Source organism: Eschrichtius robustus, chromosome 12, assembly GCF_028021215.1.
Source record: "Eschrichtius robustus isolate mEscRob2 chromosome 12, mEscRob2.pri, whole genome shotgun sequence".
Classification (NCBI taxonomy): Eukaryota; Metazoa; Chordata; class Mammalia; order Artiodactyla; family Eschrichtiidae; genus Eschrichtius; species Eschrichtius robustus.
In genome coordinates this window covers 76,952,049-76,964,739 of record NC_090835.1, presented here as the reverse complement: position 1 = coordinate 76,964,739, position 12,691 = coordinate 76,952,049, and the positions used below count along the sequence as shown (strand labels likewise).

Sequence of the window (12,691 nt, the reverse complement as noted above, 5' to 3'; positions counted from 1 at the left end):
AGCGGGAGGAGGGAGGGGGAGGATGAGGGGGCGGGGCCGCGCAGGTCCCTCCCCCCACGCCGGCACACGCAAGGAGCGGGCGCACTCTCAGATCACCGTCCGCCCAGCTGGGCCCGACGCGCAGGCGCAGGGCGAGAGGCCGCGTAGCGGGAAGGCGGCCCTGGGCCTGTGGGGGCCCGCGGCGGGTTATTCCAGGGCGGCGAAGGCGGTATGGAGTCGGGGGGGGGGCGGGGCGGGGAGGGGACGTCACTCTCCTAACTCTGCTTCCTCTCTCCCTTGCTTCCCCGCAGGAGGGGTGGCGCACACTCCGGGATGGGTGAGGAAGGGCCGGAGTGCGAGGATCGTCGGCTCTCTGGGGGCCGAGGGGCAGTGGGAGGGTCCCGACGGGGATGGAGGCCTCTGACCCGGACCCTCCTCCCTCCCATCCCCCAAGGGCGGCGAGGGCTCCGGTGGCCACTGCGACCCCGTGCCCCCGGCCCGCGCTCACCTGCCTTCCCGGGGACTGGGCGGGCTGCCGCTAGGTCTCACGAGGTGGCCTCGGCCGGTCACTCTGGCGCGGCTCCTCGGGTTTGTCTGCTTCTCTCTTTCTCCCTTTCCTTTCCCAACCTGGGTCTTGAGATGACTTTGTGACTCGTTTGCCAGGCGCTTCTGTGGTGTGGAGAGTGAGTCCACCGCTTTCACTGTCATGCTAATGAGTGGCTACCCCGGCTCCAGGGGTTTCCTTGGTTTCTCATTTCATCAGAGGCTGCACCTGCCAGGGATTAAGACTGGAAAGAAGAGAGAGGGGAAGGAGAGAGAGGTGTGTGTGTGTGTGTGTGTGTGTCTGCGCGTGTGCATAACTCCTGTATGTTACCCACAAAATAGATCACAGAGGCACACAGAATACCAACTTTTCCATTTAATTGTGGATTCCTGGAAGGCTCTCTTCCCTTCAGGCTTGATGGGGGATGGTCTGGAGACAGAAAGGAAGTATTGCTTTTCACGGTGGGCGGTAAATGAACTTTGCTACCCAAAGAGATTGATGGACTGAATTTATAAAGAGGTTAACAAAAGAGCACATGACAGAGTCACCTCGGGTTACTAGGGAAAAGCTGGGAAGTTGGGAGATACTTGAACTTGGGCTGCTGGACAGAGGAAGGGCACTGCCTACCTGGGTGTGTCTGGTTCTTGTGGCTGGTCAGTGTCTCTGCGGTCTGCTGGCTTTTTCAAGGGTTCATTAGTAGCTTGTGGAATGCAGCTGTAAGGTTTTGATGCAGTTCAAACTGAATTCCCATTCAAACTGAGTCCCATCGGTTAGTTGGAAATCAGTTTAGTGGATCATGGCCATCATTCAAGAAAAAATGAAGTAGAATAGAAAATATCAGAGAGCATTGTACTTAGTAAGGGTTAAGTATTGTTTCTGGACACTTGCTTCAGGTATACACACGTGGTGAGTGTGTGTGAGTGTATTAGGAAGTGTTATGCAATGCGTTTCTGTGTGTCACAGAAAAGTTCGAAACACATTGGTTTCCTGTGTTCTCCTGTTTGCGCTCTTGCCTTCGTCAGCCTGCGTTTAGAGTCATTTAAAATTGTCCACGAGGATGCAGTTAGCACACCAGGGATATAGAATAAAGAACAGAGTGGGTCTCTTTTTTCAGGGAGGTTACTATGCTAGAAGACAGTTTACCCTTCACTCATGGAAATACGTACAATGGAAGAGCAAGGATTTTGTTGGGATAGGAAGTAGGTTGCCTTCCTAAGAAGGCCAGAAAGGGAGGTGGGGTTAAGCTGTGTATGGTAGACTGCCTGGTGAGAGGAGTCTTTGTAGGTTTGAATTCTGGGAGCTGTTTTGGGTAGAAGCAAGACGTTTAGATGAAAAGGAATCTGTCCTATTTGCGTTGTTGTTTTTCCCTTTTATGGAATTGTCCATTGTGCCCTTAGAGCTTTTTGGATGTATATTTTCTATGGAACTTTTTACATGTTGTGTTGATTGTATGGTTGTAAATCTGGTGTGATCCATTGCCAAGTAGCCCTTGTAATGGATATGTGGAAAATGGAAATGGGAGTCCGTAGTTACCTGGGTTTGGGACCCCTGAGGATCACTGGGAGGCATTTCTCATGTATTATTATCTTTTTAATAATACAGGTAGGCGTGTTAACATGTGGTGGATTCCAGATCTATTTCTGCTTGTGCCTAATTAGGGTCACTACATATTAACAGACAGAGAGAAGAGGAAACATTTCAGAAAGACCGAAATGAGAACTGAAAGAAGTACACCGTGAAATCCATGAAGGAACAATGGCCAAACCGTTTTATTAGTGCCCCTGAATATGAAGGGTAAAAACCTTCCCTGGAGTCCATTTTTTAGGTGCTCTGTTGAGCACTGAACATAATTATTTAGACTCTCCTCATCATCTAGAATCTTACATGATGCAAGAGTTATTTGAAGCCTGTCTTACCCTGCTCCTGTCTTGGGGGATTATGACACCTGGACCCACATAAGATGGATTTTCCTATTGTTTTCGTTACTTGGATAGTTCTTATGGCCATGTGGGAACTTGGGAGGGTCTCAAAAATCAGGTTACAATTGATCCTTTTTAGAGGCCAGTGGTTTGTTCTGGCTCACCCTGGTGTGATTTTACATGTGTATTAACAATGACAACCAACTTGTACGAGAGGGCTATGATTCAGATCCCAGAAATGTTGCTCTGGGTCAGGTAATATGCTCTCTTATTAAGAAAAGTGCCAGGTAGCTTATTATTCACCAGTGAAACGCAACTCAGAGTGAGAAAGTCTCCCTGTCGAAAACTTAAAAAAAAAAAAAAAAATCATCTATGTCTTTAGAAAAGAGGGAGTACTTTTTCTAGTCTACTTTAAGCTGAAAAACACTTTCAGGACTGAGTGATCTTAAAGAGACACCCATAGTGCTGCCCTGAGAATCAGGGAGTGAGACTATTCTCCCTGGTCAGAATCTGGGAAACAAACTCCTTATGCTGCAGACCTGGGCCCTACTGGTTAATTCAGAGAGGGGTTCTCCCACTTGAAAAACCATCCCTTACGTGAGTGAAGCTAAAACACGTTCATTTCCTTGCCTCTTTGCTCTTACCAATGACCCTTGCTTGACAGAGTCACTGAGACCTGGAGTAGTGGATTCCAAGGAAACAGACTTGGCAGGAGAGGAGGGGAGGAGGGGTGGAGGAGATACCCTTTCTTTGGGCTTTTCATCCCACCCCCATCCCCCTGTCTGCCCACCCGACATCTCTATAAACCTGGTTCCTTGCCACTGGCTTGGTAGAGGTACTAATAGGAAAGAAATATGTACGTGATTAAGTAGAATTTACCTTTGCCTTGTGCAGTTTTTCTGAGTTAGACCATACCAAGAATGTTATAAACTTATTTCTGGAACTATAGGTGTTTGCACACCCGTGAGGTGAGGATGGCAGGGGAGCAAAGCTAGAAATAGATAAAATCTACACATTGAAAAACCAACTTGAATAATGGAGAACTGTCAGATATTTTTAAGAACCACGATTTTAAATCTGTAACAAGGTGGAGCAAACAAATATACAGGTAAATAAACACGTATAGTTAACCAACAGATAGAGACAAGAAGCCTGGAAACGTTTTTTTCTTTGTGAACCACATTGAGAACTGGGGTCCTCACTGGTAGCCATGGTAGAAACAGCCCATGGTGCTAATGAGGGATTGCTATTGCTTCTTGATAGTAACGCTGTGAAAACGCACACCTTTGCAAATGTATCAGAATCAGCTTCAGCCTTGGTCCCAGGCTGTGCTGTTTGTGGTGCAGATATCTATTGAAAAAGCAGCTTTTTAATTTCTGAGTTTTAAAAGATTATGTGGCAGCTTTAAGAGAGGAGAAAGAGTACTTGCACTGTGTGGGGTGTTTTTGTTTCTGTGAAGTTTATTAGTGGTTAAAGCAGCACCTTAGCCGGGCAAGTATTGTGCAGGGTGTAGTAGAAACAGCCTTCTACCCTTCTTCCCTTCCTAGGACAAGCTGACAAGTCGCTTAGCAATTCTGACTTAATTTCTTCACCTGCGAAGTGGCACTTACTCTGTTGAACCTTCAGAACTGTTCAAAATCCTTAGGAATCAACCCCCCCCAAACTGTTGCTCATTGTTATTTATCTTTTCTGTTCCCACTGGGTGCTCAAGAATGAAATCAACCAAGAAAGTGATCTGTGTGAAAGTACTTTGAGAACTGTAACGTGTATACTTATGTGAGATTAAAAAAACTCACAAAAATGTTTAAAAAACAAAACAAAACAATTCACAAAACTTCCTGAAAGAGAATCCTTCTGGGACAAATCAGTAATGAGTATTTAAGCAACAAATAAGTACTTTTTGGTCCAGAATGATTGGGGCGAAACCTGCAGGAGATGGGAAGGGCTGTCTGCATGACAGGGCAGAGGGTCCAGGGAGTTCCCTTTTGTTTTTTTGTTTCCTCGAAGCTGCCAGGCCTCTGCTTTTTCCTGCTTAATTAAGAAGGACATTTATATCCTTACACTAGGCAGAGTTTGTCCGTTTTGTGGCTGGGCTTTGCACTTGATTTCGCCTAGTGTTTCTTTTCACTTCTGTCACTTACTAACAGAATCTCCTTTAAACACTCTTTTGCAGTTGGGCTGAACTTTTTGTTTTGTCTCTTTTCTTTAGAACCTGTTTCTCTTGAAAGGCCTTTAAAATTTATGAAACGTGCCAGGCACTTAAAGATGGAAATTGTTCAGGTAGAAACAATGTATAAATATATGTGGATCTGTGATACTAAGTACAACATTTTGCTGATTCCTAAAGTTCAAGTAATGGTACTTTCTAGCTTTTCACAAAGCATCGGGCTCTTTCTGTCTGCTTTTCTAGTTCAGTCTCTATGTATTACAATTAGCTAAAAATGAGCTCTCAGTGTCTAGGAAGCTCCCCCAAGTTACTGGGAGCCTGGGTGAAGGGCACAAGAAAGACCGCCAACCCACCAACATGGAGCCTCTCTGGAGCTGGAGGATGAATTGCAATTGCAGATAAATTTTATACATTTAACAGATACTCACTGAGCTCCATTTGTGTGCCAGGCACTGTTCTAGGTCCTGAGCATGCAGCACTGGACGGGGCAGGCACGGTCCCTGCTCTCACGGGGCAATGTTCTTCCAATGGGACCTATAAGGTGATGCCAAGTGAAAAACTCACCTGTGTGTCCCTAAAATCTACAGTCGTCCCTGGCCTCCAGAACTGAAGGGAGATCTTAAAGTTAAACTAAGATTTGAAATAAGCATGGCTCTTGGATTGTATTAAGTAATTTCTCTCCCTCTCCCTGTCCCTCTCTCACTCTCTCTTGCCTTCCTTCTCTTGCCCTCCCCATCCCCCCACCCCCAGAGGTTATGATTCACACTCTAAACCGGGATGGCAGTACTAGTGCTGACCAGGAAGTGGCATGAAAAGCCATCTCTGGCACTGGAGTCTTCCGAATACCTGGCCTCCTCTGAGTGAGAGTAGAGGAGGAAATATCATTGGAGTTAGCTTCCTGTGCAAACACAGGACTCAGAATAACATTGCTTGTGAGACAAAGCACTCTATACAGACTGATCTGAAGTTAATCAGGGCCTATGTCTACAGGATGGATTTATCCTAGGAAATAACATCAAGCTCAGTCAGTTGCTTTGAAATAAATTGCAGCCCTCATTACTCTTACCTCATCTGAGCCAGTTGTTTAGTGGTGCGATGGTGTTTTTTCACAGTGGGCAGTGTAAGCACCAGACCCAGGAGATGATTCCGGGGGCCTGTAGACATAGCATGAGCTAATCCTCTCATGACCAGCACCATGGTTCTCCTAAAGCATGTTTGCATGTGATGTGCTGGTTCCCGATATATAGATGAGATCTCTACAGTGTCTGGATTTCCCTGTGTCGAGCCGTGGGTGGGGTAATCTGTCTTTCTGTTGGCTACCTCATTTATTTTATTCAGCAAGTGTTTATTTTACTCGCACTCTATCAGGACCTGCTGGGAGCTTTTGCTGGGGTGACAGTGGAGGGGACCACAGATTTTTTTGTATACAAATATACAAGTATATTTGCTTCTTTTATGCTTTCAAGTTCATAGGAATGCTTACTGCTGCCCATTTGATGTCTTTATGTCCTTTGGGTCTGGAGGTCACTATCAGATCCACCAAAGAGCTAGTGAAAAGTCTTTGAATTTGGTCTTTTCTTGTGAAAATGGAGGTGCTCCCTGCAGACGTGAATGTATTACTTTTGTGTTTGAGGGTAGTACAAATAATCCGGAGTCTGTGTGATTCCTGAGTTCCTATAGTGAGTTCAGATGCCATGTTGTCAAGATCTCTGTGGTTTCTGTGGATAGTGAGTAGCAAGAACTAGAATGTTAGGGGCTATCAGCCTTAACTCCAAAAAAAAAAAAAAAAACCAGATTTATTCCATGTCTGAGTTTGGATAGTGAAAGTTGGAACGGTGAGAGTTCCTTTGGCACAGGACACCCAGATGTCCTTGGTGTGCAGGAGGGGTGACAGCAGATGCTGCAGCCTTACACAGAGCTGCTCGCAGGAGGTGTGTTTGGGGCCAGGGCAGTTTGGTTGGGCAGAGGTGGACCCAGGTTGTGGTGGTGGCTTCTCAGCAAGGCACAGAGAGGAGGCCTGGGTGTGGTTTGTGCACAGGCTGCCCTGTAGATTTTAGGGAGGTGCTTTGAATGGTGGGGTTTGTTATGCCCAAGTTGGGAAAGTTCTGGGAAGCCTCCAGGCACTTCTGCACTTCTTGGAGTCACATAAATGCTCTGGAGGAAGTGATGCAGTGTGGAGAGGCTGGATGTTGCAATTCTCAGGAGAGGGAATGTGGGTGGCGCTGGACTAACCTGGAGGGTTCTGTGGAGGAGCTGAGGAGCCTCTTTTCCCCCAGGGAGTGAGAGTAGGGGCTCGCCAGCATCAGATGGGAAGGCTTGGCTGAGATTGGACGTAACTGCAGCCTGGACCAGAAGGACTGCTTTTCAGAGCTACTTTTTTTTAAAGCCAATTTTCCATTATTGCTCAGAGTGTGGCTCTTCTTGCCACCTACACTACAAATTGTATTCAAAACCTAAAGTGGATGAAAGTGAATGACTTTCACCTGGTGTTTGTCTACATTTCAGTTGATTCAGCAAGCACTGAGTTAGGTCTGAGTAAAATGTTCATGTGACATCAGTATTCTTGATGGAACAAGGATGATCTAACAGTTGGAAAAATATTAATATTTAAGTTAAAGTTACCATGTTAACTCTGCTGATTAAGAGGGTGGGTTCAGGAAGCCGACTACTGGGGTTCAGATTTCAGCTTTGTCACTCCTAGCTGTGCGACTTGGGCAGATTATCTAACCTCTCTGGGCCTCATTTCCTCCTGTATAAAATGGGGCTAATCATAGTGTCCATTCCGTAGTTTTTTTGAGGCTTAAATGAGATGATAATGTAAAGCACTTGGACACATTATAACTAGTCGGTACATTTTCATAAAGAAAGAAAGCAGAAGAAGACCAGGTGACCCTCAAAGCTGCTTCTCACCCTGAGCTCCTGTGTGAAGTGGGCTTTGTACGGCAGAGTGAGGCCGTAGGGTGTGGAGGGAAGACCCTTGGACCTAAGCTGAGGCCACTTCTGGTTCTGCTTCTGCCCTCGGCTAGTTATGGGGCTTTATGCAAGTCCCTTCCTCTCTCTCTATCTCAGTTTCCTAATCTTCGAAACGGGACGTGATATGATGACGATGATGATGGAGAGGGCTAATAGGTATTGAGTGCGGGCATCATGCTCTGTGCTTTGCCTGGCTTACCTCACGACCGTCTTGTGAGTAGGTGTTACAGGTGGGGAAACCCCACGTTACAGTTGGGGAAGCTGAAGCTCATAGTTCCTTCTCCAGGGCTACCGAGCTGTGAAGGTAAAGCTGGCCTCATCTGATAGTCTTTGATTCTGTGTGTCAGATGTTAGTAGTTCTGTAAGTAGGCCACCTTCTTTTGCATATAAGTTTCTGATCATATTTACATTTTGGCCAACGCTTCCTGGGTTGTCTTAAGGAAAACACTGGCGAATAAGCTTGAGGTTTGAGGCTAAATTGTAGTTAATAAGCATTTCTGGAGTGTTTAGGTATTTCTCTGAAAGTAAATAGTGAGTTTTCCCCCACCATTATTAAATAAAATCTTATCTAAGGTGCTTTGAACTTATGCCAAGCAAAGCTATGTGTAAATACTACAGTGGTAGAGGCTTTCTCAGCAGAGCTCTTGAATGAGGCCCTCTGTAGCCAAACATGTGGGTGGAAAACAGGCATGTCTTGCAGCTGGAATTACCAGCTGGCTGTAGGTTTTTCTTAAATATTCCCCTCACTGGTGCCCAGGTGTTTCAGGAACCTGGGGATGGCCATATTTGTTGGTGCTAGGGAGCACAGGGTTGAGGTTCTGCAAGCTGCAGTCACCAGTGTTGGGTTGGCGTTTGCTCTTTTGTCTCCAGCTTGCTCTCCCAAAGCCCACTTTCAGCTGCAGTGTGGGGTAGGTAGTTTTTCTTTCTTTCTTTTTTTTTTTTTTTTTTAATTGGGGTATAGTTGCTTTACAATATTGTGTTAGTTTCTGCTGTACAGCGAGTAGGTAGCTTTTCTGTGTTACGTTGTCATTTGGGAGACCGACCCAAATAGAGGCCTTGGTCAGTGACTTGGCAAGGGCATCCTTTGGCACTACTTTGCTAACCTTGAGCTGTCCAGGTGTTCTGTCTTTTACATTTGGGAGAAAGGTGATGTGGTGACTGACAACCTGGGCAGCTGCTCAGATAATCTACTTTCCTCCAGGGAGTAAAAGTTCTGGTTTCAGGAGGCACACGAGTGTCAACAACAGGCCAGTGTGCAGGTTTTCCTCTGTGGAGGATGTGGGAAGTGGTTCCTGTCTGGGTGTGTCCCAGAGGATTCGTGCTGTGGAAGTGATATAATTAGGAAGGCATTCTCTGTGCTGTTGTGTTACCTACAGCGAGAACTGTGGTGGGCCATTCCAGCTCTCTGACCCCAGTTAGAATATGAATCAGCAAAATTGCAGCTGGAGTTCCATCTAATCATCTGCGTACCTTTTAACCACTAAGGTTTATATTTAGTGACTAATGATCTTGTGCTCGAAGTGCCATCTCCCACACAAGTCCCCAAAAGTCTTAAAAAACAAAACAAAACACCAAACACCAAAAACTACTGGCTGTGAGTGTGGACACTGACTTAGAAATAAATCCCTTTTCCCCCTTTTTCCCTGCAGGATTTGCCATCTTGGGATCCCATGGCTTTCTTTACTGGGCTCTGGGGCCCCTTCGCCCACGTGAGCAGAGCACTGAGCCAACGCCGTTTCAGGTAACTTTTCCTATTAAGTTCTTAAAGCTGTGTCTTTGAGTAAGCCTCCCATCAGGGTGGGGTATTGGTGACTAGAGTGGGAGTGGAAACTCAGGGAGGTGGGCTTGGGGTCAGGGAAATCTAAAGGCATAGATGGAACTGGAGTTTGGTCAGGCCAGGTGAGGGGGATAGGTAAGGAGGCGATATTGCTGTTGAGGACGGGATTGGGAATGGATATGGAGAATGATGAAACCTCCATCCTTGCCAGACCCTCATAGTGAATCCGATGTCTCTCGACCCTATCATTTCTCCAGTGCATTAAAACCTTCTCTTTTAAGAAAATGTATATATATATACATTTTATATATACTTTATATATATACACACACATATATACGCATACATACTCTCTATATATACATATATATGTGTATATATAAATATATACTCTCTCTATATACATATATGCATATATATACACAGATATACTCTATATACATATATATGCATATATATACATTTTATATATATATAAAGTATATATCTATATACTTTATATATATATGAGTATATATACTCATTCTTAGTCACATTGCCATACACCTGAAACTAACAGAACATTGTAAATCAACTATAATACTTCATTTTAAAAAAACATATAAATAAAAGGGGGGAAACCCTTCTCTCTTAAAAATGGAATATATATATATATTTTAAAATCACATACTTACTACCATAAACTCAAGCATGATGGAAGTTTGACAACCTCTCCCCTCCCCGTTTAGATGCTAAGCCAGGGCGGAGAGCACAGGTTGCATTCCTGTTGGCAAACATGCCTTTTGGCCCCGTTCGTGCACTCATTCCGCAAGTGTTTACTGAGCCCTGTGCCCAGGGTTGGTCATAGAGAGATGAATAAGAATTGCTTCCTGCCCTGGAAGAGTTCTCACAGTTGGCCACGGGAGCAAAGTTGGAAACAAATAACTCTAAGAAAATGTGACCAGTATAATAATAGAGGCTTGTACAGTTCTTTGGAAGGCCTGAGGCAGGGGCTGCTAACGGAGGAGGAGGAGCAGGAGGCAGAGGAGGAAAAGAGGAGGATGGCAGCTGCCTTCCCAGAAGGCAAATGGGGGCAGGTCCTGTCCAGGCCCCCAGGGAGGGCCAAGAGGCCAGGCACGCTTGGAGAGCTCCAGGCGTTCCTGGCCATCGGGGCTCAGAGTGAATGTGTGAGTGGCAGGATAGAGGACCTCAGAAGGCAGGTACATAGAGGCCAGGTTGTTGACAGTGTATACAGTGGGGAACCACTGACCAGTCCTGAGCAGGGGAGTGGCCTCCGTTTTATATTCTAAAAAGAGCTCTTGGTTGGCGGAGTGACGTGCGCAGGGAGCTGGTTAGGACACTAACGTAATAGTCTTGGTGTAAGAGAGTGAGCTGCTGGATGAAGGAAGTGTCGACGGGGGTGGAGGGAAAGGACAGAGGTGTTTAGGAGGTGGTGTCAGTAGAATGGGGTAGCTAGTGGATGGTGATGGAGAGAGGTTTATGGCTCAGGAGCTGAATTTTCTGTAGAAGCCATCATCTAGGCAGGAAACACAGCAGTGGGAGGAGGTTTGCAGGGGGAGGCGATGAAGTCACTGTAGGACCTACTGAGTTTGCAGCATCTGTAGGACATGTGAGGAGTTGGAGTGGAAATATAGGACCGAAAGATAGGAGAGAAGTGGGGCTGGAGATGGAATTTACTAGCTGGAAACAACGGAGATAGAGAACATTGCCCAGGGTAGGCATGTGGAATGAGAGAAGAGGACCCCGGGTCACCCGGGAGAACACCAGCACTCGGGTCCTAGCGGCAGCAAACTAGAATTCCCACTGTCGTCAGATGGCTTAATAATAGCTTATTTGCCTTTAATAGGTACTCTTTCTAGTGGGGAAAAATACATTAAAACAAAAGATTGTTACCTTGACTTATTTTCAGTTTCTGCTATGTTGTGTCAAAGGACTCCCTTAGCAGACATACTCACTTGTACCTTCTGGTTCTCAGCAACGTGTAGATGGGACATTTGGTAATCAGTGTATTCTGGGGGAGCAGGTTTTGCAGGCTAGGCAGTGGGCGAGGCCTGGGCCATAAGGTATTCCCTTAATCCTCAGAGGCCTTTTGGAAACCAAAGGCTTTAAATTAAGTCTGCCATGCAGTTTGTTGTAACAGAATATCAGGTCCTCTTTAAAACCCATCCAGATCGAGGTCCTGACCCGGCAGCAGAAGCTGCAAAGAACTGTGAGGGCACTGCCTTGGGCACAGAGAAGCCTTCCCAGGCACCGCCTCTGTCAGGGCCCTGCTAATGTGCACGCTGCCAAGCCTGGTCTGGCAGAGGCCTCTGCGCCCTGACCAGCAGAGATGCAGACCTCAGACTCTTTTCCTCTTCCGCCAGCACCACTGGGAGCCTTGGTGCAATTCAGAAGATGACGCGGGTACGTGTGGTGGACAACAGTGCCCTGGGAAACACCCCGTACCATCGCCCTCCTCGCTGCATCCACGTCTATAACAAGAACGGGGTGGGCAAAGTGGGCGACCGGATCCTGCTGGCCATCAAGGGGCAGAAGAAAAAGGCGCTTATTGTGGGGCATCGTATGCCTGGTCCCAGGATGACCCCCAGGTTCGACTCTAACAACGTGGTCCTCATCGAGGACAACGGGAACCCTGTAGGGACCCGAATCAAGACACCCATCCCCACCAGCCTACGCCAGAGGGAAGGCGAGTTTTCCAAGGTGCTGGCCATTGCCCAGAACTTTGTGTGAGCAGAGCCCAGGCACCGGCTGCCTGGGGGCTCATGGATGGAGCCGTTCTGAGAGCTGTGCCTCTGCTGAGAGGGAGCCTGGGGCGCAGTGTGCTGCGAGAAAATAAATGTTTTCCTGTACGTTTCTTCCTGAGTTGTCTGGGTGTGGCCATGGGGTCAACGGTACTGAAACAGTTAAAAGGTGCCACATGAGATGGTGGTCTTTGCCTGCAGTAGCCTGTGAGCTCACCCAGGATTATCAGGCTCTGGAAAACTGGGGTACAAGCCAAATGCCAATTTGTAGATACGCAATGGAATCTCACTTTCTAGCCAGGCAAACTGTTTATTTGCCTTCCAGAGTGTCATCTTCCTGTGTCAGAGGGCCGGAGGTGCTAAATGGGTATGAAGGTGACTGGGTTGCTGGGTTAGCGTGAATGGAGCCGGGGGACCGTTTGCTCCAGCACAGCGTGGCCTCCACCCTCCGAGAGAACCCACACCGTGATCCTTCCTCCACCATGGGGTGCCCTCTGCTAGGCACCGGCTGCTTCTCTGTGCCCAGAGCAGACAGCTTCCTGCCTTGGCTCCTGGGGAAGTACACTAGCTCCGGTGTTTGCAGAGCACCAA

At 46.9% G+C, this 12,691-nt stretch overlaps 1 protein-coding gene across 4 annotated transcripts; it reads left to right on the top strand.

Annotated features, from left to right (window-relative positions):
• The first annotated feature begins 100 nt into the window (after nt 1-100).
• Nucleotides 101-12,208, top strand: MRPL14 (mitochondrial ribosomal protein L14). Of its 4 annotated transcripts, none has more exons than XM_068559019.1 (3): nt 101-208; nt 9,232-9,323; nt 11,723-12,208. In XM_068559019.1, the coding sequence occupies exons 2-3, from the start codon at nt 9,253-9,255 to the stop codon at nt 12,087-12,089; spliced, it is 438 nt and encodes a 145-aa protein (XP_068415120.1). In that variant the 5' UTR covers nt 101-208; nt 9,232-9,252; the 3' UTR covers nt 12,090-12,208. The 4 variants fall into 4 exon arrangements, with proteins under 4 accessions (XP_068415120.1, XP_068415118.1, XP_068415119.1 ...); XM_068559017.1 differs by lacking the exon at nt 101-208 and adding an exon at nt 285-316; XM_068559018.1 differs by lacking the exon at nt 101-208 and adding an exon at nt 548-567.
• Nucleotides 12,209-12,691: the final 483 nt, after the last annotated feature.